Raw genomic sequence first — 24,833 nt, 5'->3', positions numbered from 1 at the left:
TCTGCAACAACTGCCACCAAACCATGGAAGTAAGGATCATGATGTAGGAGTTCTGCTTGAACTAGCGTGGATTTCTGTAATTGAGATTTTTGCCTACTGACTTAATCTGGGTACAGCAAAGGTTTGCTAATAAGGTGCAGAACTGTTATCTGTGGCAGAAATCTGCATGATGAAGGCTCTGAGCTGCCAGCATTGGTTGAAGCAGTTACAGTTTTGCATGACTCATCATTTGGGGGGATGAAGAAAGTTTATTGTTCCTGTTATCTTGGGGTGTGGTCCAACCTTGTTGTCACAAAGTCAATGGGATGGCCAGGTACCAGGAAAGGCAGAGTCCTGCCTTACTCTTTACTGCCTGCAGCTTTCTTTGTGCTGTCTACAGTGCTCATGCTGCTTGTGGTGATCTGGTTTAGGGACCTAAATTGGCAGAAAAATGAACTGGAAATTCAAATGTCAATGTGTAACGAGGGTAGAGGTGATAGGTTTGAGTGTCCTGTTTCCTAACCATGTTTTGTAATAGGTATTTTTTTGCCACTTGTTTTTCTTCCCAGCAGCTGGATTTCTGACCAGAGTTTCATCAGCTTTATTACTGGTTTTGATAGTGGGATGAAGAGTGTTAAATAAGGACATTGTGTGCGATTGTGCTTCAGTGGGTAGTATTTTCATATGGGATATTGTTGGAAAACTATCTTTCAGGCTATAATCCTCCATTTTCTTCCAGGTTTCTTTAGACTCTTCTCAATGTTGAAAGATGGGAGAGATAGAAGGAACGTATAGGGTCCTACAGACTCCCGGCTCTCGTTTGGGTGTCCAGAAGACTATGGGAGTGAGTACCTTGGAGCCAGGACAGAACCTCTCCACGGCAATGGCATCATTGCCTTCCAAAACACAGGAGCGGGACCTGCCAATCAAAATAAAGATGCTGGACAACACAGTGGAAGTACTTGACATTGAGGTAAGAGAGGTTTAAGCCTGATTTCAAGTACACTTAGCCTCTAATAATGTAAAGTTCACAAATGTGCTGCTATACAGAGCTGGAATGTTTTGAGGCAGTATCTCAATGAATATTCCTGTAGGGATTTTACCTAATTACCAGTAGATAAATGAGCAGCACATCTTGTTTGTTTTGGTTTTTTTAATCTAACAGTTGTTTTGTGTGTTTAACAGATCTTAAATATAAGCACATACTGTAATAAAAAGCTTTAACTGTTACTTGCTTTGGGGGACCACTGTCTGTGTTCTCCTGAACTTCTTGCTTCCTGAGACATATGCAGCTTTGTCTGTTTGGCGGCTGGGAGAGCAGAAGAGGGGTTTTTATTAGTTGCTACTTTTTATTAATTACTTGAAGAGATTTGTATCCTTTTCAAGTAAACTTCCTGGTCTTTGAAAGTTTTTGCTTATTGCCACACTTTGGGAGGGAGGCAGAGGGATGTTTCTGCAGATCTGTATTTAAAAGTATGCTTGCGTAGCAGCTGGGGAAATCTGCCTTAAGAAATACAAACCATGCTCAAGTTAGGTGGTTGGTGGTTGTGGTTTTAAACAATGAAAAATTTTTGTTCTACAAATTCTTGTTTCATTCTCAACATTAATTGTAGCTTGGGTAAAGATGTGTTGTTAGAGAACAGCCTGTTCTAGTAAAGATAACCAGTTATCGGATGCTCTACATTAGTATCAAACTGACTTTATAAACAGCACTCATATCGTTGGTTTGTGGCATAGACTTAGGTTTTTCTGTGAAGTCAAATAGATAGAAAAAGATGTCTGTGGAGCTCTGAAGAATGAGTGGCTTTTGGGGATGTCTTCTGCAGATTGCTGTCCAGCTGTTCAACTCTCAAACATGAAATCCTATTAGTTTCTGGTTAAGTGTGAAGCTGTGCCTGTATCCTCCCACCTGAGGACACAGGCTGCAGCAGACTCTTCCATCCCCCATTTACTGCATAGCACACAATAAGCCGTTCTTTTTGTGTGTGTTTTGTTGTTGTTTTGCTTTAATTATATTAGAATATTTAAAAAACCTGCTGCTGACAGGGTCTTTTGAAGTGTGGGTTAGGGATTTTTTTTTTTTCCCCAAGTTGGTGTAGATTTTGGTGCTTTTGTATTTTGATTTTAAAAGAGAAGAAAAAACTCAAGCAACCCACCCTTCCAACCCTGTAATTTTGAAAATTGGTGCAAGTCCACTGGAAGCTGTTAAAATCAAGAAAGAATTTATAACTCCTACTTCCTACTTTTTTACATGAAGTCAGTGACTGGAAATCTGTATATTACCATACATGCTTTCCTTCTCTTCCTTACCACATTTCTAGCAACTTTGCTCTCTGCATGCAAATTTTCCACTTTCCTTACCATCTTCATCTTTAACTCTCACCTGGCTCTTTCCGACAGTCAAAGCCTGCTTTACTGGCTTTGATCTACTTCTGAAAGAAATCCTTTGACTGCACTCAAATCTTAAACTCAGAATCCTTTTTCACGCTGATGATGATTGCTGATGCTTGGGTGGCCCTGTGGTCCCATCCTGGAGCTCTGTGCTGTCTTCTCTGCTAACCTCTAACCTCTGTGCACCTCCTTGGTTCCCCATGGTTCCTCTCTGTGCTTCGTGTTTTCACTACTTTCACAATACTGTGTTTTTTGAAACTGTCTTGACCTGATTCTCCTTTGCCTGCTGAAACAACTTTGACTGTGTATGCTTCCAGCTATCTTCATTGCTCTCTGGCTTCCATTGCAGGTCCAGTTTGTCTCCATCCTTAACCCCTTGTCTTATCCTACAGCACTTCATTGTTAGTCTTGCTGCCAAATGTAGATTCAGCTGTGGCTCAGCTGAATGTTTTAACTCTTGACTTCCTCTTTGCTCTGAATAAAATCAGCCTTTGCCTGATGAAACTTAGGTTTGGTACTTACATGTCTATGTCAGTCTCCACTTGTAAAAAACATAAATTCCTCACACTATTTTTTTTTTTTAGCACTGTGAATTATACTCCAGTCTTACCTCTCTGATCAATAATGTAGTTTCTATTCACCTCCAAATCCTTCATTTCATTCACTCTGTAAAGCCTCTAGGGTGTTACTGTTTAACTAAACAGCTAAAACTCATACCATCCAGGAACACCTCATTTCATGTCTTTGTTGCTGTGATCACCTTGTTGGCTTAAATCCTCTCTGATCTTAATCATCGTCATAGAATCACAGTATGGTTTGGGTTGGAAGGGACCTTAAAGCTCAACCAGTTCCAAACCCCTGCCATGGGCACGGACACCTTCCACTAGATCAGGTTGTCCCAGGCCCCATCCAACCTGGCCTTGAACACTGCCAGGGATGGGGCAGCCACAGCTCCTCTGGGCAGCTTGTGCCAGTGTCTCACCACCCTCATAGTGAGGAATTTCTTCCTAAATCTAATCTAAATCTCCCCTCTGTCAGCTCAAAGCCATTCCCCCTTGCGCTGTCACTACAAGTCCTTGTAAAAACTCCCTCTCCAGAATTCTTGTCAGCCCCTTTAGGCACTGGAAGCTGCTCTAAGGTCTCTGTGGAGCCTTCTCTTCTCCAGGCTGAACAAGCCCAGCTCTCTCAGCCTGTCTTCATAGCAGAGCTGCCCCAGCCCTTGGAGCATCTTTGTGACCTCTGGATTTACCTGAGCAGCTCCACATCCCTCTTGTGTTGGGGACCCAGAGCTGGATGCAGGACTGCAGGGGGGGTCACCCCCAAGTCCTTCTCCTCAGGGCTGCTCTCAATCCAATCTCTGCCCAGCCTGTATTTGTGCTTGAGAGTGCCCTGACCCAGGTGTAGGATGTTGCACCATCTTGCTGCATATGTACCTGCTTTGCATGCTGCAGTATGAGTCAGCCTGTCAGATTGTTCCCAGCGGTTCCTCCTACTGCCTGGCAATTTCTTGCATTGCTTCACTGACTCCCAGTCTTTGTAGCTTCAAACGTAGGTTGCTTATGTTTGCTTTCAAGGTCCTTCAGCACCCTGCCCCTACCTATATTCTCTTGCATGTACTTGGCTCCATCCTGTAATGGGGCCACAATGCCGTACCTTTGTTGTTTTCTCCTATCATGACGAGAGGATTCCCATAATTAGGAACTGTGTTAGTTTTCTCTTTTTACCTGGAAATCTCTCTCTTGTTACAACATCCACAGAAACACCTGAATTTGGGCAACTAGTGTGCTGAGGCCATAGTTACTATCATACTACTTTATGGGGAACTGAACAACCTAAAACTTTTGCCTGATGTAAACTGTGAGGTTAGAAGGGGGTCATCCTTTGTTCATCTGTAGAGCATTGAGAATGAAGAGGTCTGTGGTCAGCAACTGTAGCATTAGTCATGCTACACACTGCCTAGATTACTCTTAATTTTTGTCCGGTTGAAGTAGCAAAGGATGTCAAACAGGGATGAGGTATTAAGTTGTAACCCTCTGCCACCTAATTTGTCCGGTGGACTGGCAAGATAGCAGTAACTGCTGACTGCTGCTTGTGACGGAAAATTGACTTTTTCACATGAGGATTGAGGGCAAGTATTAGGAAAAGTTGGCTGCATTGCTGAATAGGGGGATTGGGCTGGCAGAGATACGTTCTTAAAAAAGAAAGGAGAGAAATTAATGATTAAGCATCTGTCCCAGAGGGTTTGAAGCTGTGATTGCAGTGCTGCTTGCCCACTCCTCTTTGCTTTTGCAATTTTTTTCCCTGGGTGTGGAAACAAGAGGTGGTGTCCCCTCCATTACCTGCATCATGGGGTTTCTGGTTATTGATTCAGCTCAGCAATGATTTTTCAGTGTAGTGGGACACTGAGGCCTTTGTCATAGATGTTGTTGGCACCGCTTTCTAATGGAGATGTAGCTTATGGCAAAAGGGCATTCCTTTCCCCCTCCAGTTCAAATAGTTTTCCATCTGTCTTAAAGATCTATGACAAATAACATTTTACTGAGAAAAGGGGTGTGTCCATGGAGAAGATGTGGCAAAGTGGTCAGCTTCTGGAGAGGGACCTTCTCTGTGCAATGCAGTAGGGAAGCTGACGCAGGAGCCCTGTTTACTGCCTTGCTTGTGAAGCTAAAATGAGCCACATCAGCAATTTTAACCCTACAGGATAAATAGTAGCCACAATAAGGATTTAATCCATGCAGCTTTTTCTTGTTCTCCCCTCCTTTCTCCAAGATGCACTTAAAACACTTGCTTATCTCCTGGCAGGTGTTGGTGGATACTCTCATTTGGTAGCTCTTCCCTGTCGCTTGAGTTTTTTAACTTGCCGAAGAGCAAGAAGAAAGGCTGATAAAGTGGCATAATGGATGGGACAAGAACAAAATAAGAAAGGCCAGGTTTTACTTCATGATGTTATTGCACCTAGAACAGTGTGTTAAAAGTTCAATCTAGCTACATGTCATTACCTTTGATCTAAAATCCACTGCCTCTGCTTTCATCATCTGTATTGTAAAGGGTTTTTTCTAGGTATGTATTTTGTTAGTCAGTAAGAAGCAGCTATTCTGTCAAGTTTGCTAGGGCAGAGCTCTTCTCCAGGGAATCTGTTTTGAATGTTCGGGAATGGAGAAGTGCTCAAATGTTTTCTAGACTATAAAAACCTGAAAAGTAGGTATATGTGTTTTCTCCTTTCAGTCTCAAAACAGAAAAGAGACATTCATCCAGAGTTAGGCTGGAATAGTAATTATTTTCATGACTTGGAGTGTTTTTTTTTTCTTTTTCGCTTTTTACAGCCAGCTTGTGTAGTCAGCTCAAATCTTGCATGTGCCATATCATGGGGTACCCGCCCTCCTCCCTCCAAGTGAAGTCTGTCGAAATGGATGGTTTTGGCAGACTATGAGATGCGTGATCGGAAAATTCAGTTTAATTCAGACAGTGGCACACTTCAAAGTAATCAGGGGTTTACCATAGGAATTCTGCCAGCTTTCCTGATTTTCTTAAGAGATTAGACTCGGAGGCCTTTGATCAGCATAGAAATATGACAGAGTCTTAAGTAGAAGGGCCTAGGCTCGGTTTTATTCACCAAAATGACCACTTGATGAAATTATACTTGTCAGGTGCTGGCTACAGAAAACAATAAAATGTGCTGTAACAAAGGACAACTTAGGCTATAAAAATTTAGGGTGCAAGAAGTTGTGAATTATACCTGCTGAAAGTTTTTGCGCTGATTTGTGGTTGGGTTGGAAGAGGAGTGTATTACAGCGACATACAGTCTGTCAAAGGCATGGAGTACTGCATGTGCCCCTGGGTTAGAGGAAACAAGGGGTCTTTTTGCACAACATAGCTGAATAACAGTGACACTGATGGTAGGTGAGAGCCTGGTGCTGTATTAAAATCCTGGTAAGTGAATGTCGTGGTTTAAGCAGGTTTAGTCAACAAGAAGGGGGTCAGACTTGCTGCTTTCTCAGATGCAATACTTCTCTGGGGCCTGTAGGCAGGCAGACTGCGACGTCTGCCTCTCTGACCCAGTTTTCTCTTTGCCCTAACTTACAAGACATTTCAACTAATGTCTGTTTCTTGTGCTGGGAATTTGGTTTTGTAGGGCAGCCTCACCATGCTGTGAAATTAAGTATTGTTGAAGGCTTTCTCTGCGGCTCAGGCTAGTGCAAGCCTGCTGGTGCCTCAGAGCGTGAAGCTTGGCCTTAGGAAAATGCTTTTGGTTTTGTTGTGATTTTTTCCTATTTTCTGTATTTCTGCCAGGCCTGTTGTTTCCTTTTGCATGACTGTTTCTTGAAGGTGGTTGTATCTTTTTTTGTTTTCTCACCACATACATGAAAGACAGAGCATGTTCCATATCCCTGCAGTGCTGTGCAGTGTGTACCTCTCCTGACACCAGTGGACTGCCTGGGAGAGAAACACTCGGCTCCACTGCCCTTCACGGGAACAGGCTCATCAAATAAGATTACACTCCCCTCCCATATTTTTTTATTAGGTATTCTCTTTTCACTGCTCGTGTGTATTTTGGAGTTTACTGATGCACCCTATTAAACTCACTGTTGTATTACTACAAAATTTAAGTGACTTATTCTATATTAACTTGAAAACAACCAATTGATGATTACTCTGATAGCAGCGCTGTCTTTGCTGGCCACCTATGTGACTCTTCCTTGCTTTATTTAAATTTACAACTGCATTATTGAAAGTGCAAAACTACTTTCTCTCCATATGTTTAGAATAGAATGGCTGTGTTTAGTTACTGTGGTGTCTGTGCAGTTTGCAGGTCTCCGTAGTTGAAAAAATGTTATGTCAATGGCACCTCTTCAGATGCCCGTTTTTCTGACCAGCCACTGGAGCCTGTGCCCACGACTCACTGCAATGGGGGCCCTGAAATGAGTTGCTGGGCTGGGAGCGTGGGAGGTTTTTGGGACAGCAGAGGAAGCAATCTAACAGCTTGTACGTGCCTTGTGACTTCCTGTGGTTTGGAGAGAGTGTTTTCAGCTCAAGGCATATTGGAAAATGCTGCTTATCAGTAGCTTCTCACAGCAACAGTAGTATCCCTAAGAACTCTTCTGGGGCTGAACCAGAAATTCTGCAGCTTAAAATGCTGTTATTGAGCAGTTTTAAGTCAGAAAGATGCATCTGCTAAAAATGGAGAGCGTGTCATGGGCACTGAAAAATGTTTACTCTGAAATGCTGTTTCAGAGAGGCCATGCTTATGGTGGGCCATGGCAAGCCTTGAGTGTGTCACCAGTGTTACAGCACCACACCTCCCAGAAGGATGGGTCAGTCTGCTGCTGGCTGTCTGGCAGAGCCAGGCACGAGCTGCCCTCCTGCCTTTCCCTTTGCCTGCTTAGACCTTCTGTGCTGTAAAAGTATTAACAGCTTAAATATGTGGGAAGCAGGGGGACAGGCTGCTTCTGAATCCTATTAAGCACTGTGCTGAAGGAATCGAGATGCCGTGTTAGTCAGCTCAGTGTTTTTTCTTCCCTGGCCAGGAAGAAATAGTCAAAATTCCAGAAAGAATCATAGCCAGATGTTTGTCATTGCTCCGGTTTGACTCTCCTAAATATGGCAAATAAGCTGCCTTAGAACTTATTTTTGTCTGACCTCAGAAGAGAAAGTAAGTAATTCACTATTGAAAATTTGAAGTTATTATAGGCTTTAAAAAAAAAGTAACTGAAGCTTTGCAATTTGTGTACTGCTTGATTCCATGATATATTTTTTAAGACCTGTTATTTTGTGTTTGGGGGCTTGACTTTTTTGATGCTATGTAGGAATGTGGTATTGGGTGGGGAAAGGTGAAACTGCAGCCAGACATTTGGGTTGGGTTTTTTTGTTGTTGTTGTTTTAAGGAAGATGTGAACTTAAATTGCAATATAAAAACAATTCTACTACTTCACAGTTCTCTTTGCATGACATGTCCCATTATGTGAAAATTGAGTTATACTGCAGCAAAGGAGAAACACTGAATATTCCTATACGAGAAGTGCACATATTGTAACTGAAAGCACAGAAACCATTTAGTAAAATGGTGGTCAAGTGTTATCACAGTCCTTGAAGTATGAATGAATGGACTAAGTTTGTAGCTGTATGGCTGTGCTGTGCTATGCTATAGCGAGTCTACTTCACCACATGAATTTCGTAGATGAAAAGCTGCTCTTGTACAGTCTCCTGTGGAACAGTATGAGAGCCACATTTAGTTAGCTTAGCACTGAGCTGGTGTAGAGCTGAACTCTTTTTAAGCTCTTTTTATTATATACATACTGAAAACGTTCTGCTTGTAATTGTTCTGTCTGTGTGAGATCTGATGAAGTAAACCAATGCATAACAATGCTGTTGGCATACATGCGGTAGTACAATTCTTGTACTTAGTTCCTTTAGGGTGCTTCTGAAGTAACTGATACACAACCTTATAAAGAAAAAAGATGTCACTTTCCGTACCAATTCCAGTAATGCGTCATTGTCACTAATAAAGAAAGGAAATAGTGCTAATTTCTTAAACACTTCTGCAGAGTGCACGTATTCATTTCTCTTTTCATAGTCGAAGGACAGTGAAAATCAGCCGTTCATCCCTGGAGACATTCAAGGCCAGGCTGGATGTGGTTCTGCGCAACTTGATAGAGTTGAAGATGTCCCTGCTCATTGCAGGGGTATTTGACTAGATGATCTTTGAAGGTGCCTTCCAACCCAAACTATTCTGTGATTCTGTGATTCTAGAAAAACAACTGTAAGAAATGCTATACTCAGGAGCTAAAGAAAAAAAAGGAAGTTCTCTGGAAGCCTCCTCTGGGTGTGGGTGACATTCAAAACTGGGTCAGCAGATGGATAATTCTGTACAATATATAGAGCCTGAAAGGGAAAAAAACCCAACCCAAACCCATGAAACCCACAGTCAGCTAAAGACAGCCACAGAAATGCAGTGTGCTAAGGGGAAGTTCAGAGAAATTTTAGGTTAGTGCCTACTAAGAAAAAAAGGACTTGATGTTGAGAAGCACAGCCTTGTGAACGTGCATTTAAATAGACAGGGTTGCAAAAGCATACCTGTGTGTCATCTGTTTCTCCTTGCAACAAAATGCAAGGGCAGTGTTGCCTACTTGTGTAAGAAGCGGACCATATAAATGGAATATTTAAAAACCCCTGTGATGTGGTGATGATGCGTAGTGGAAAAGATGTACTTTTCAAGACTGTGATATTGGATATGGAAGGGGAAAGATCCATTTATCTGTCAGACTAGTAATTCATTAATAAAGTTAAGAGTTTTAAAAGAAAAGGCCAAGTGGTCTATATTGTGAGTTCACAGAAACTCCTGGAAGTCTTTGAACAGCTTCTGCATGTGCTGCTGCCTTGACCTGGGCTGCATGGTGAAAACCCACAGGTACAAAATGTTGAGGGGAAACAAAAAATCAGGCTGTCCAAATTGGAGTATATCGCTCCTTAGTTTTCTCTTTTCAGGTGTAGTAGAACTTGTGATGCCTTTTCAATACAATTGTAGCACCGTGTTTGGGTTGTGCACACATGCTTCTGTCTTTTGGAGTGCTCTCATGATGGTGAAAGCAAGCTTGAAAACATCACTTAAGAAGTTGTTTCTTCCCAGCCTCAGGCAAAGGGGGTGAAGTATTTTAACTGTTAATGTGTTCTCACTGCACAGGCCAGCCTCCAGAGATGATGTTTCCCCAGTGGTAGAACCAATGCAAGCTCAGTGCCACTCCACTTTCCCACCGCTGATATCTGTACTGACGTGTTTGACATACCTGCTACCCAAGCTGCTGTTTTTCCTCTGGCCGCCCTTGGCAGAAGGCTTGGCCACAGCACGTGGTGGAGCCTGAGCACAAAAGGGCAGTGGTAAAATGCCCGTATTAGTTTAAAAAAGAGGAAAGTGGGCTTTGTAAAGACTCTGGGTTAGAGCTGTGTGATATGCCTTTGACTGAAATCATGCAGGGACGAGCATCACTGCACCTCTTGGCCTGCTTCTCTCTTCTTTTCTTTCTCGGCTAGCTAGCCTGAAGCCAGAGATGTAGGAAAGACTCTTCTGGCAAGGGCGAAGTTAATAAAGCTTTGACCTTGTCTTGGCCTGTAGATATTTATTAACCCATTGCCGTGATATTGAACTTCTGATCAAAGTACAGTGGGGAGTGATGTTAGGACAGTGGGTACAGTTTTGATTTTGCACAAACACCTAACTTCTGCAAAGAATTTTTCATGACCATCTTATTTCCTTGATTTTTTTAAAGTATTTCCTTCAGGAAGGCTTCTTCAAAGTGGTGTGCCATCGTGGAGTACCAGAACACCTCACAGGGAAAGCTCAGATCAGATCTGGTTGATGTGGGCGCGGATGAGGGTTTTGAGGCACAAGATAATTAGTGGAGAAAGACTTGCAGTTTTAGCTATCTTTTTTTATGAACAGAGGGAAGCAGCGTATTGTCTACATTTAAAATTACTTAAAACTCAGTGGTTTTATTTATATACATGTAGAAGCATATGAAATGATGCAGTGCAAGTTTCTGCTTACAGTCTAAATACATGAAGTGACCAGGCATGTTAGAGGGAATGGATTTAGTGGTTTGCACAAGCGTGTAGCAAAGTTCAGAGTGTGGAGGGGGAAGTGAATTCATAGTCTTCTAACTTCTAGTTTCTTAGCTTTATTTTACTGATTTACAGCTTGCATGAACAAAGGAGCTGCTTAGATGTTATGTTATGAGCCTTAAACTCTTGCAGTGGAAAAAGGCTTGGTTTTGGGAATGGCTAATAATGGCATACTGCACATTTTGACAGCAGGTAGTTTTTGTAACTAGGCACTTGTATCTGTCTGTGGTTATTTTAGCCACCAAGTTGTTTATGGGCTTGAAATAGTGCAGGTGTTTAACAGCATGCTGACGATGCTGAGCCCTTTCAAGTGTGCAAGAGATGTTTGAGGAAGACTCTGAGTGTTGCAATGCTCTGGCCCTTTGCAGATTATTTGAATCATAGCATCATAGAATAGTTGGGGTTGGAATGGACCTTCAAAGGTCATCTATTCCAACCCCCTGCCATGAGCAGGGACATCTTGAACTAGATCAGGTTGCCCAGAAATAGTACATGTTGTAAAAAAAGCCCCAGCATCACAGCTAGTGCAGTTTTCTGGCATTGTCACTGCTGTGATCCTGGCTGCAGCATGGGATCAGCCTCTCCAAAGCAGCTGCTTTCCATGATACTGTTGCCACTGTCATCTGAATGTTTAATTATTAGCAAGCATCAACTCTGGTACCAAATTGTCAAGCAGTAGCATCCTGTGAAATGGTTTTCAGTGATGTGGTACAGGGTTTTAGTTTGGGTGACTTACCTGTTCCCCAGGTTATCTAGAGCAGTGTATTAACGAGAGGCATTGAGGGTTTATGTTTTCCTCTCCAAGTAATGAAAGCGACCAAGAATTTCTGCTGTATGTGTGGCTTTTCTGTGTGCTGTGTACAGAGCACTTGGGGACCATGTGTTGGTTGACCACTATGTTAACAGTGGTGCCATTTTGTTTTTCCCTGAGCACAATGTGTTTTATTTCAAGTGCTCCAGTTATTTCAGCACAAGAGCACTTTTGAAACTTGAGAACGTTTTCTGTCTCCGCATGCTGTCTACTTAAGTATTCATTTCCCGATCTTGTTCACATAATTCACTCTTGTCTTGAGGATCTTTTCCCTTGTCAAGAAAATATTATTTTCTTGCTTTTAGGGGATCCAGCAAGTCTAGCCACTCTGGAAAAGCATGTTTGTTAGGTAGAGTCAGTTCATTTGGCATCGAAGTGCTTTAACACTGCTTGAGCCTTTAAATGATCACCGGTTTTAAAGCTAACTATATTCAAATGAGACAGAGATTTGAATTTCTAGAACAATTTGTCTGGCAAATATGAGGGGGGAGTCTTGGAATTATTTTTCTTAAAACAAAAAATTATCCCCAGTATGCAATGTAATAATGTAATTTAAAATAGGTAATAAATTTATATTTGGCTTTACAGCTTCCATATGCAAGTAAATTGGATTTCACTGCCATGTAGAAATACTATGACACACAATAATGAAAAAAAAAAACAAACCCAAAAAAACCCAAAAAACCAAAAACCCAGCGTATGTTTTCAAGATAAAAATCATAGAATCACAGAATGGTTGGATTGGAAGGGGCCTTAAAGCTCATCCAGTTCCAACCCCCTGCCATGGGCAGGGACACCTTCCACTAGACCAGATTGCTCCAAGCCTTGTCCAACCTGACCTTGAACACTGCCAGGGATGGGGCAGCCACAGCTTCTCTGGGCAACCTGTGCCAGGGCCTCACCACCCTCACAGGGAAGAATTTTTCCCCCGTATCTAATTTAAATCTCCCCTCTGTCAGCTCAAAGCCATTCCCCCTTGTCCTGTCACTACAGGCCCTTGTCGAAAGCTCCTTTCCAGATTTCTTGTCCGCCCCATAGGCGCTGGCAGCTGCTCTAAGGTCTCCCCAGAGCCACCTCTTCTCCAGGCTGAACAAGTGATCTGAATTTGTGAAGAAGTTACAAAATAATTTTCAAGATGCAATGCATTCCCAAAGTTCAGTCTTGTGATCATGAAGTAAGAAATGCCACGAGGCTGTAGCTTGGGGCAGATGTGGATGTTCGCGTTGCTCTGACAGCAGTGCTTTCTGGTGGCTGCGCTGCTGACACGGTGATGCAGACTGTGGGTGTGGGAAATGAGGTCTGGTGATGGGCTTGGGAGGAGCCAGGGCTCATAGAATCATGGAATGGTTTAGGTTGGAAAGGACCTTAAAGCTCATCCAGTTGCACCACCTTCCACTAGACCAGTTTGCTCAAAGCTTAGTCTGACCTGGCACAGTGTAGGAAGGCTTCTGCTGCAAATGGGAAAGCTCTGGTGTGCTGGCAGCTGGACCGTGCTGCCTCAGGTACAGAAAAAAAGTTTGTCCCCATGACTAGGGTAGATAACTGGAAGAAATTTCACAAACTTACGTGGGTGCTGGATTGACTCCTGTAGCTCTTGACCCCATTCTGGAAGAAGTCAGGGTTGTCATCTTCAGTAAGTGGCAGTTATAGACTGTAAGGGTGTGAAGCAGTGTGGAGCACCTTGAATGAGACTGTCAAATCCCCCTGCATCACAGGGTGTGCATGCAATGCTCTGTGAGTTGTTAAATGCACTGCAAACTCTTTGGTGTTGTATACAGTAAAATAATCTGTAGTTGGGACCTGTCAGTATATGAGTGAATAAAACAAATACATATATTTAAAATACTATTTTCTTCACAAAGGATTAAAAGAAAATTTGAAATAATTGAAGCTGAAAGTTAAATGTTTCAGATAAGCAAAAGGAAATGGTATTTAAGCAGTATTTGGCTGAGCACATGAAACCAGAGTTTGACACATCTGTTGTTACCAATACTCGTTTTTGTAAGGAGGCAGGAGCCATTTTCATCCAAGTTACTTGTTCCAATCAAAATTGAAGGAACAAATAAAGTACTGAAAAAGAAGACAATTCTTACCTTTCCAGTCTGTGGATTAAAAACTTGATGTGGAGCACTAAGGTTGTGAAAACAAAAAGTTAATGAATGGGCTTCCTTGCACATCTTGTATTATTTCCCTCTTTCTAATGTGGTTTAAACATACACCCTGTATCCATGAATGCAGTTTTTGTTTATATGTGGCATCAATGATAGTTGTTATTAGGGAGTTTTGGAGATGTTTTTTATGTATCACACTGGATTTGGACATAGATCTAACAGATTACAAAGGGGCTCTAGATAAACAGAGCTATAAACTCACTGAGATGTTTGTATATTTTTGGCTAAGAAAGGAAATAACAAGTCTGGTGTAACACTGTGCTTAGCTGCTGATGTTATTTTATTTTTTAATTTGGCAAAAGGTGAGAAATCACGTTTTCATGAAGAAGATCACTAAGGGGCACCAAAAGAAGGAAAAAAATACCTGTGAATGGTGAAGGAGTCTTTGTTGCAATCAGTTCGGTTTCTTTCCTTGCTGGTGTTCCTCTTTTGCTGCTCATGGAGCACTCAATGTTGGCTGCTTGTCAGTGCTGATGTCAAATATAAACTTCTAACTCTCATGCAGATACATTGTTTACGGGAGGATTTAGTCTCTCAAGGACGGCAGATTTCTGTAACACAAACTCCAAGGTCAGCTGGTGTTTGCTGAAGTGCCTCCTCTGGCTGCATCAGAGATTTTCTGTTTTATTCCTCTGCTTTACAGGTCTTTTGTTCCCAAACTGTTGGGTTTGGATTGACATACATTTTCCAAATCCCCAGCCTGACTGCTGCCAGAAGTGCATTTTGGTTTTCGAAAGTCTGAGCAAAAGCAGTTTGTCCATTTTGGAATATGAGATTGCTACTCATTATGAAAATAATGGGGGGGTTAGGTTTTTAAGTTAAAGTAGGGGGACATGTTTGGGAGTTACAGAGGAAGAATTGGTTTTGATAATACTGAACTATGGTCTACTGAAAATCATAGGCTGTGCATTCCTAGTTTTTTTTCCTGTCTTCCTAAGCTGAAATGCTATGGTAGATGGAGGATCTGCCATGTAGGTAGTGATATTTGGGAAAACAGGAAATAACTGGGATGATATAACAAAAATAACTGTCATTCAACTTATTTTGTTATAATTTCTATTTTACTGTTCTGCCCTACAGATTGTTAACGATGAACGTGTTTACTTTTCTGAGTAAAAACTACAGACACCTCCCTCAGTCCAGAAACTTAAGCTTGAAATGTTTGTTCCTGTTAGTTTCAATTGCTGCCTGATGCTGGCTTAGCACTGATCATGGTCTGAAGGCATTACTCCTGTGAGCGAGTAGGGAATTGCCATTGAGCTGGGTTACTAGGGAAGGCTTTTGGTAGCTGCCTATTTAATTTTTCCCCTGTTTCTTTCTTTTTTCTCTGGAATAAATGAGTAATTCAGTAATATCAGCTGTTGCTGTCTTGGCAGAATATAAAGAGTAATTGAGAAGTTTGGAATGGGAAGTATGCCGTGTTGGGAATTTGTATTGAAAACAGGACCTTTCTGAAACACATTCATGCAGCTTCTTGCCCTGACGTCAGAATTACAGTAATTAAGTACTTAATTGAAAGATTTTGCTTTGTGCTGCTTTCATGCAGATTAAACAGTGACGTGGAGCTTCCCACTCTATAACTTTCATTTTGTCCACTTCAAAACTTTTTAAAGCTTTTTGAGAAGGGTGGTTATAAATGTAATAAGCAATTTGAGAAACTAAACAGCTCTAAGAAGAGTTTTCCCACAGCATTTGAGACATAATAATAACAGCTTGTATTCTGTCTCAAGCTTTTGTAACCCGTTTAATTTTAAAATAAAATATAATCAATACGGTTCTTTTAAAATGGGACATTGGTTTTGTTGCTTTATACTTTGAAGGAAGTACTGTGAAATCATAGTCAACTTAGAATGAGGGGTTTTTAACTTGTTATTGTAAATAAAACACAAAATCATTGCTGATGGACCATTCAAAATAATTTTACACTTCTAACATTTGGATGACACCTTTGTAATTTAATCAGTTGCAAAGTGCTCCCAGCTCCAACCATCTTAATTTCTTCACGTCTAATGGAAGGAGAGAGGTGCCAGGGGTATGTATGCCATACAGGCTCCCTTCTTGGGAAAATGAAGGCAGCTGGACTGTCATCAGGCATGGAACTTGATGGAGCCACAGAGGTGTAACTCTCTTTAAATGCTGCACATGGGAGAAACCCATGTATTATTATCTGATATTAATGCCTGTGTATAACTAACTAGCCATGGACACAACACGGTTGGCTGCGTGGAGACCTCATAGCAGCCTTCCAGTATCTGAAGGGGGCCTACAAGGGTGCTGGGAAGGGACTATTCATTAGGGACTGTAGTGACAGGACAAGGGGTAACGAGTTAAAACTTAAACAGGAGAAGTTTAGGTTGGATATAAGGAAGAAATTCTTTACTGTGAGGGTGGTGAGGCACTGGAATGGGTTGCCCAGGGAGGTTGTGAACGCTCCATCCTTGGTGGTGTTCAAGGCCAGGTTGGATGAGGCCTTGGGTGGCATGGTTTAGTGTGGGGTGTCCCTGCCCATGGTAGGGGGGTTGAAACTAGATGATCTTAAGGTCCTTTCCAACCCTAACTATTCTATGATTCTATGATTCTATGGTTTCCTTAATCAACAGAGCACACAGTTGACTGTAAAGCTTGTGTGTTACCAGACAACTTTCACAAATTAATCCAAGTTTATTAGTGCTAACAGAAGGTGTTTGGAACCAGAATTACTGCTTATTTCACAAATGAGAAGCCAGAGACTTGAGGTCACAGGACATCTGGTCTATAGCTTCTAGGGGTTAATAGCTCTATCTATGAAAAGCCAGGCTGGCATGTCCCATCTTCTGCAGGTGGAAGTATGTGAGATGGGTCATGGTATCACTGCATCCCCACAAATATTGCTGGCTAAAAAGTATTCCTTTCTCAAATCTCCGGTGCCATGAACAGTAGGAATACAGTAATAATAAATGCATGGGTATCAGTACCTTAAAAAAATGGCACTACTGTATTTAAGGATTTTTTTTTCCTGGTTAGTGTTTTAAGATTTATTCACAAGTGCAAAGCAAGAAATGTATTTCATTTGAAAGTTAAGATTTAACTTTCAAAATGCCTTTCTCCAGGAGCATGTGTGTCTTGTGGTACAGAGTCTGAAACATGCCTGAGGAACATGCCTGTAGACAGAAGTGCAAGAATGTTATCTACTGAAGATTAAGCTTACCATTACCCATGTCATTCCTCATTTCATTGTTGTCATTTACAAAGTAAAACCCATACCAACAGACTTTTTTCAAACACAGCTTTTGGCTAAAAAAATCCAATTGTGTTCTTACAGAGAAAAAAAAAAAAAAAAAGCATTTTAAACATCACAAAACTTGCCCAGAAAGCGGAGAGCATTTCCTCATCACATTGTGTCACCTCCCAGTCAGACATCTTTGTATCCACTGAAGTGATGAAGAACTGGATCATTTCTCCTGACTTGCAGTTTTGTTTGGGGTTTTCAGCATCAATGGCCTGATACGGCATGATACCAAGAAGCTTTCTGAATGAATGGTGTTTATGCCAGGTGAATTCTGATCTATGCTTCACACCCACGGCCGCCCTTACAGATTATCATGATTTGTGAAGGCATAAATGTGAAGGAAGAGCCAATCTCTTATTGTTCTCTGTCCTGTTTCTGTCCTTTCCTCCTTGGTTATAGCGTTGGATTCAGACAGCTCCATTCACGTCAGTGTGACTACCAAAGCTATGTCAGATTTGCAGTACTCCACAGGTGTCATACTTTTTCCTCACTGAAGTTTTTCTTTTTTAAGTGGTACAGAGGTTTTTAGCTGTACTGCACAGTTCTAAAAACATCAACAGTTAATCTCTGTCCTGTTAAGAAGCAATTACTCCTGAATTTTTATGCATCTCAGTAGTGTGAAATGATTTCCCCAGCTTTTACCATCTTCTTTATTTTTTAAAACCCTCTTTGCTCTGACCTGACGTGGCCCATTCTCTCTACTAGATTGTTTCATTTCATTTTATTAATTACTTCTAATTCTATTATTAATTTATTATACTGCCTAATACTTTTAAGGACTGTTCTGAATTTAAAGAGCTCAATTACAGAGCTGTGTGCTTGCTTTGATGGGAAACTGATAGAGTCTTCCATCACTCTGACGAGTAAACAAGACTTCAGTGACATGAATGCCTGAGGCATGTTCTGTTGGAGGGAGGAGTTGCCACAGTTGTAGGATTACTTCCATGGTCCAAGGTAGAACGTGGGTATCAGTGACCATGCTGCCTCGCACTGTACCCTGCTAGCCTTTGTGGCTTTGCCCCTAACTTGACTGTGAAAAGGGCTAGTGGGTGGATTCATAGTTTCTTGAGGGATTCATAGCAAATGACTGCACGAAAATCATGGTGTGTTGGTTCCCTCTGGTTTCTTTGCAGGGAACTGTAGCTTTCCTGTTATTAACAGAATAAACGCTATCACCTTGGCTTTTCTTGAACACTGTTATAAGGAAAAAGGGTATTTCAAAGATGCTCACAGAATCATGGAATGGTTTGGATTGGAACAGACCTTAAAGCTCATCCTGTTCCACCCCCCTGCCATGCACAGGGACACCTTCCACTAAATTGGGTTGCTGAAAGCCCCATCCAGCCTGGCCTTGAACACTGGCAGGAATGGGGCAGCCACAGCTTATCTGTGCCAGTGTCTTACCACCCTCACAGGGAAGAACTTCTTCGTAATATCTAATCTCAGTCTCTTCTCTATTATCTTAAAGCCATTCCCCCTTGTCCTGGCACTATAGGCCCTTGTAAAAGGTCTCTTGGGAGGAGTATGGGGAGAACCCCTCCCTTGACCTACTGATCACGCTCCTTTTGATGCAGTCCCAGACATGGTTGGTTTCTGGGCTGCAAGCGCACACTGCCACTTCCTCTTGCAGAAGCCGAGTTCTAGTTCTATGAACAAAGGCCTTGAATGTGCTGTGATGAGCAGCTCTGCTTAGTCGTCATGATCCCTGGCAGTGGTGAGGCTGGTCCTGTGAAGGCTACTTGTGCAGCTCTTGCTTTCCTCTGAGGCCAGCTGTGGCTTTCTAGGTCAGCGGTAAAATCCTCTTTGGGTGCGAACTGCCCTGTGCCAGCCTTTCTTGGCTGTCTTGGATTCACTCAGAGCATCTGCCCAAGTTTCAGGTCTTGCTGGTGTGAAAATTGCAGGGGTCCATGTGGTCCTTGATGTTGGTATGAGCAAGGGGTTTTGGCTACTGCTTCAGCCCACTGTAACTGGAGGAGAGCCACACTGTCCAGCTACACAAACAATACTGGTTTATTGAAGGAGCTGCAAATAGTGTGCAGCTGATCTAGTCTGGTCTCATAGCTGACCCAACTTTGAGCAGGAGGTTGGATGTAGACCTCCAGTGACCCCTTCCAGATTGAGACCTTCTGTGGAAGTGGTTTGCATGGGATCATGCCTGTGTATTGGATGTTTGCATGTTACAGAAATGAGAATAATGTGAAAAACCTTTGAGAGATTTTTCTGTAGTTTCTAAAGATGCTATAATTTTTTTATTATTATTTTGCTCTAAACTTACTCATATCAATCTCATTATATTTTTAATTTTTTTTTTTACTTTTTCAGTCAAAATGTTACGGCCAGGCTTTATTGGCTGAAGTTTACAAGCATCTGAATTTGATTGAATCAGACTACTTTGGGATTGAGTTCCAGAACATCCAGTCGTATTGGGTATGTACAGTTCCCTGATGAATTTGGTATAATAAAAAGATGGGGTGAATGTGGTTGGTTGCATGTCAATAGTTTCAAAATCTGCTGGAGTTTCCTGTAGGATTATCTCTTTCATATTTGTAAATCTGCTTTGCTTACCAAAACAACAACTAACAAAGCAGAGGTGAGGAATCAGATTCTACTACTTGTTAAATATTAAGTAAATGTGTAAAGCAGTTAAGTAGTTGCTGGTGTTCCCACTTTTAGGGACATGAATAAAATCCTCCTTCCTTCTGATATGGGAAACATAGCTCAAAGTGTAGTCCGTGGAGCACTTACAAAATGGCATTACAATGTGTGATTTTGGTAGGGTTCATATATATCTTCAGTTAATTGAGTCTTCAGTTAATTTCCCTAAAGAGTCATTATGCAGCACTTTTCTAATAAATACAAACTTCGGCAAACATAGACCTGCGAGCTTTTAAAATCATTGATCTAGATGAATGCTGACACTCTGTAAGCCTCCTAGTTGCTTATCCTGTACCCTGCATAGAGGACAGTGTGGCTTCTAAACTAGAAAATGTTCCCAAAACTGTGTCTTTTTTGTCTTTTTTTCCTATTACTTTTTCTAGTTTTAGGACTCACATGCAGAAAATGTTACTGAAATATAAAGAATGCTAATAGCATTAATACACTCTGGTCTTGAGCCAAGGAAATACAGTAAAGCTTGTTCAGTTTCTATTTCTTCTGCAGAGCATCCAAAGTATTTCTGCATCTGATAACGTTCTTCAAATCCTCAGCTCTCTCTCAGACAGGGAAGTAACTAGTAAGGACCAAACATAATTGTCTTGTTACAATTTATTGTTGAGAGAGATGGGGGAAAAGAAAAGTTGAGCATCCATAATACTTTAGTATTAGTTTTATGGATGATTCTTTTTCAAGAACAGCAATTGTCTTTCTTTAAGAATGTGCTTGTCACAAGAGAAAAAAATGTGGGAAATTAATACTGAGTAAAAATCCTTAAGCTGGTAAGTAAGAGAGATAGAAAGGAAAAAAAATGTTGGACCTTGTCATGTTCTCCAGACCTTCTGTAATTCTGTAGCCTGGCTCCTGTGCACAGTGTGTGTTTTGGCATGATTTCCGTCTTCTTGGCAGGGCTGGGGTGCTTTTGCTGACTTGGCTCTTCTTCTGTCCAGATGAGCTTTAAGCACAGATCGGTGGTTTTTCTATTGATGCATGATAAATGTCAAATCAAATAGATAAGTACACTTTTTTAAAGCAAGGGAATTGCTGCCATACTGCGGTGAGGAAGAGATGCCTACTCATAAATTACTGCTTGATTTGAATTTCCTTTTGATGTTTTCATATTGTATTCAAATAGCAGTGACAGTTTGTAATTTTTTCTCTTTAATTTCAGATTTGGCTGGAGCCTATGAAACCTGTTATTAAGCAAGTACGACGTAAGTACTTTTTAAAAAGGAAGTTTTCCTTAATTTGCATCTGCTTTACGTGGGTTGCTTTCACAATTACCACTTGATTTACTGGTTATGCTTCCCTGAAAATTGTACTTGGTAGGGGTGATAGTGGTTCCTGTTCGGGCATGCAGACCTGATGTTTTTAATATGTAGTATGTGGTGGGTGGAATGGAAACTTACTGAAGGTAGGCTTCTTTCTGTGTGATAAATATCTAGATAGATTGGGTCAGCTGGTGTTACGTTGAAGGGAAGCATAACACTTGCTGTTTGTGAGCTTTTGTAAGTTGTGTTGTCTTATGGTGGAAAGAAAAAGGAATATTTTGACTTATTACACCCATTGTATGGGAGGAGGCAGCATCTGCAGTAGTGAAATCCTGTCTGAGAGCTTATACACCTTTCAGATGGGCTGAAACAAAACTGCACTCAGAGCTTGCTGACACACAGGGATTTTCAGTGGGGTGGGTATTCCCATGTCATTCTCAAAAACTCTCTCAGTGTGCTCTGGAGCACTTTTGCTGAGAGCAGAGGTAGGGATTGCCCACCTGATGCATGGCTGCAGCTTCAGAGTCCTCTTTGCTTTGGTTGTTAAATTTGTTTCTGCTCTTTTGCCAGGAGGATACTGCAATAGCAGTGCTGTCTTTGCTTTATGCTACTCTAAAAAGTAATGCAAGATGCACTTTAAAGGCTAAAAATAGTTGAAGAATACAGTATGATAGTGCTTCAGATGTTGAAAGATTAGATCAAACTTTCTTTTTTCCCCTTAGAACAGGGTTAAGCTGCTTGCTTGTTTTCTGTTTGTGTAGGGCTTTGTGGAAGAACAAGACCAGGAGGGGTGTGATGGCTTCCTACTCCTTTCAAAATCTTAATTGAAAAATGTTAAAAATTAATACTGGGAGGGAGTTCTGAGTTACTCTTCTGCATAAAACTGATTGCCAGAAAATAATTCCACCTGGATTTGTTTTTTAACTTTAAGGTCATATTTTTAACTTTTAATGACATTGTTTTTAAGCAAAAGAGCTAAACCACCTATAACAGAAGGCTTTCTTAAAATGGGTATATAATACTTTCACTCTGTTTCCACCCAGTTTCAACCCAACTCTAATTCAACCCAAATGCCATCTTTTCATATACTCCACGCAGTAGACTTGCTTTGTTTTTTCAGGTGCTCCTGACTGGAAGGAATTGTGTCTTAGTCAAAAGGTCTTATGGCCTGCAATGTCGCTTGATTACTCTTTCCATATCCTCTTCTATACCATATAAATGGTATATAAATTATATATATAAGTATATACCATATAAGTGGTATAGAATGGCACTGGGGAAACTTGGCTTTAGCTCATAAGCTGATGCCCGTGTGTTCCCTGATGGTACATATGACGGTACATTGCTCTAAAATGGTCTAAAACAATGGGGATGTGCTAAAATTTATGACTGCTCTTCTGCATAGTTGTAAATGGGGTTTTTTTGTTGTAAAGTGTTACACTACCGACTGTTCCAAATAGTTATTTAGGATTCTGTTTAGATAAAAATGATAAATTAGTTTTCTTCCTGTAGTCAAGGTTGACAAGGGCAGTGTTAAAAATGGGAGGATATGGGTATTAACGGGCATGCTGGGAGCCACGAGGAGCCAGCTGGGTCCAGCTGGACTTGTGGACTCAGTTCATCAACCACTCTGGTGGTGGTGGTTGGTGGTGGGAGAGTCTGTGGGATGTCTCTCCATGTTCCTCCCCTTCTGAGAACTTCTCTCTGCAGTGCTTTTGTGTGGAGTCAAGTTGTTGCTTTGAGGTATTATTATAGCTTTAGTGGTGCACAAGCCTATTTTTACAGCATTGAGACTCCAGACTTACCTTGGAAGTAGTATGGGTAGTTCTCAGAGGAACTACCTACTGCATCCCTGTTGATGTGAGCAACCTATACCCCATAGGCCCACTATAGTTAGCTGGCAAGCTGAAAGCTGGCTAGACTTCATGTGTGTTTTATTTCTCTGCTTGCTGGAAAACATAATATGCATGTGCTTATGAAGGAGGGTTTTTTGTGAAATTACAAACTTTTCTTACAGGACCAAGGACTACAATGCTTCGTCTAGCTGTAAAGTTTTTCCCTCCAGACCCCGGTCAGTTGCAAGAGGAATATACTAGGTAAAGTATTTTTCGCAGAAGCTGATTTGCATTACTTATTGAAATAAAAGGAAGGTAAGGGTACAGGGATATTGTATCTGTTGCTAAACAAAACTTACCTTGAAGTGAGAGCAAAAAAGCACTTTTCATTAGTTAATGTCACAGCTTTATCATATGTTGGCAGATGACCGTTACCAGAAATAATATTGCTTGAAACAGAAAACAGTCCAGAATAGGGTTTGCCAAAACCATGGTGTCAAAAGAGACAAGATACAGAGGAAATACTAAAATTTATAAACAGAACATACATAAAATAATCAGTACCTATTTTAATAAATGAATTATCTTTTAAACTTCTGAAGTCCATACTTTAAGTATCCTACAACTAGCAAACACGCTTTACTGTTCACGTTTTTTCACTGGTGCTCATCATGAGTAACTTCTGCTAATTGCCAATTAATCTTTGGTAAGTTAAGCAGACCTTAATCTGCTTGCTAGCATCTGGGAAACATGGGTTGAAGTCTGTGCTTCTAACAAGAACATTATTCAGGATTTTAGTGTTAAAAGAACTCATTCAGTGCTTCTCCCAGTTGTACTACTTTTAATTGGAATTCATTTTAGGGATCTGCAGAGGTTCCTTATTATCCTTCAGACTTACTTTAGAGCAAAGAAGCATGATAACTGCTGTGATATGTACAATTGTCTCTTTTAATGATAAATAATATCTAAATATTTCATTTGCTCCCAATTTTCTTATGTTAATTGCTATTTCTTGTAAGATTTCATTAGGGACACAGCTTTTGGGAACTGTATTTTTGCCCATTAATGAAGCATTTTTTGTGGAATTCTGGTCTGTGCTTAGGGCATCTGCGTGTTTCATAATGCTGTTAATGTTATGTACACTTTATAGTTAACTGTATTGAAGAATTCATTCATACCTTCATAAAAATATATTAAAATTAGTTTAGGTTACAGAATTGGTCCTTACCAGCATACTTTCAAGGCTGCCATGTTTCTATCTTCTTCCATGTTCTTCTGTCTTCCATCTTCTATCCTTGTATGTTTTGCAGGCAGTTTATTACTTACACAAAGCTGTTTGACAGAGATCTATTCTTCTTTAACAACTGATTGGGAAATACTTTAGTTAAATGAGTTTAGGAGTATAAGAAAAGGAAATTTCTTACTGTCTTTGTAGACTGCTAACATTGTAGTCTTGGAAAATACAACCAGTGAGTAAATTAATTGAGTGCTAGCAGAAATGCTTATTATTTTTCCTGACAGAATATTAGAATTAGCGATGTTCTTCCATCTTTTTCCAATAGATGAAATCATGTGAAGTGTTAAGTTTCTTTCCAGCTAAAAATGACAGCTGCTGTTACTTCAGAAATCAAACTTGTTAAAAGCACAGCGCTCCTGCTTCCTTTTTCCTGTGTGTTCATTTATGCTGATAAATTGCATTGGATTAGTCACAGGTTATTTGGTTTGATCTGACCATTCTTGCAAGCAAGACTTCTGTGTTATCTTGGTTTTGGAGAGAGGAAGAATTAGGAGATTCTGGTTTTATAAAACCTTGTTCAGTCATTCCATCGTTCTTTCATGTGT

General features: G+C 40.9%; 1 protein-coding gene across 2 annotated transcripts in view; it reads left to right on the top strand.

The window, feature by feature from the left end:
• Window positions 1-748: 748 nt before the first annotated feature.
• FARP2 (FERM, ARH/RhoGEF and pleckstrin domain protein 2) overlaps window positions 749-24,833 on the top strand; it is a gene marked incomplete at both ends in the record, with an annotated part of 70,977 nt that continues 46,892 nt past the window's right edge. For both annotated transcript variants that reach the window (XM_080623279.1, XM_080623278.1), the window contains 4 exons: window positions 749-952; window positions 19,556-19,660; window positions 21,057-21,099; window positions 23,174-23,252. In XM_080623279.1, coding sequence (XP_080479405.1) covers window positions 749-952; window positions 19,556-19,660; window positions 21,057-21,099; window positions 23,174-23,252 — 431 coding nt within the window. The remainder of the gene's footprint in view (window positions 953-19,555; window positions 19,661-21,056; window positions 21,100-23,173; window positions 23,253-24,833) is intronic.

This window comes from Psittacula echo (genome assembly GCF_963264785.1).
Source record: "Psittacula echo genome assembly, chromosome: 7".
Lineage (NCBI taxonomy): Eukaryota > Metazoa > Chordata > Aves > Psittaciformes > Psittacidae > Psittacula > Psittacula echo.
The sequence above is the reverse complement of the archived record's forward strand: the minus strand, read 5'-3'. Positions and strand labels throughout refer to the sequence as shown.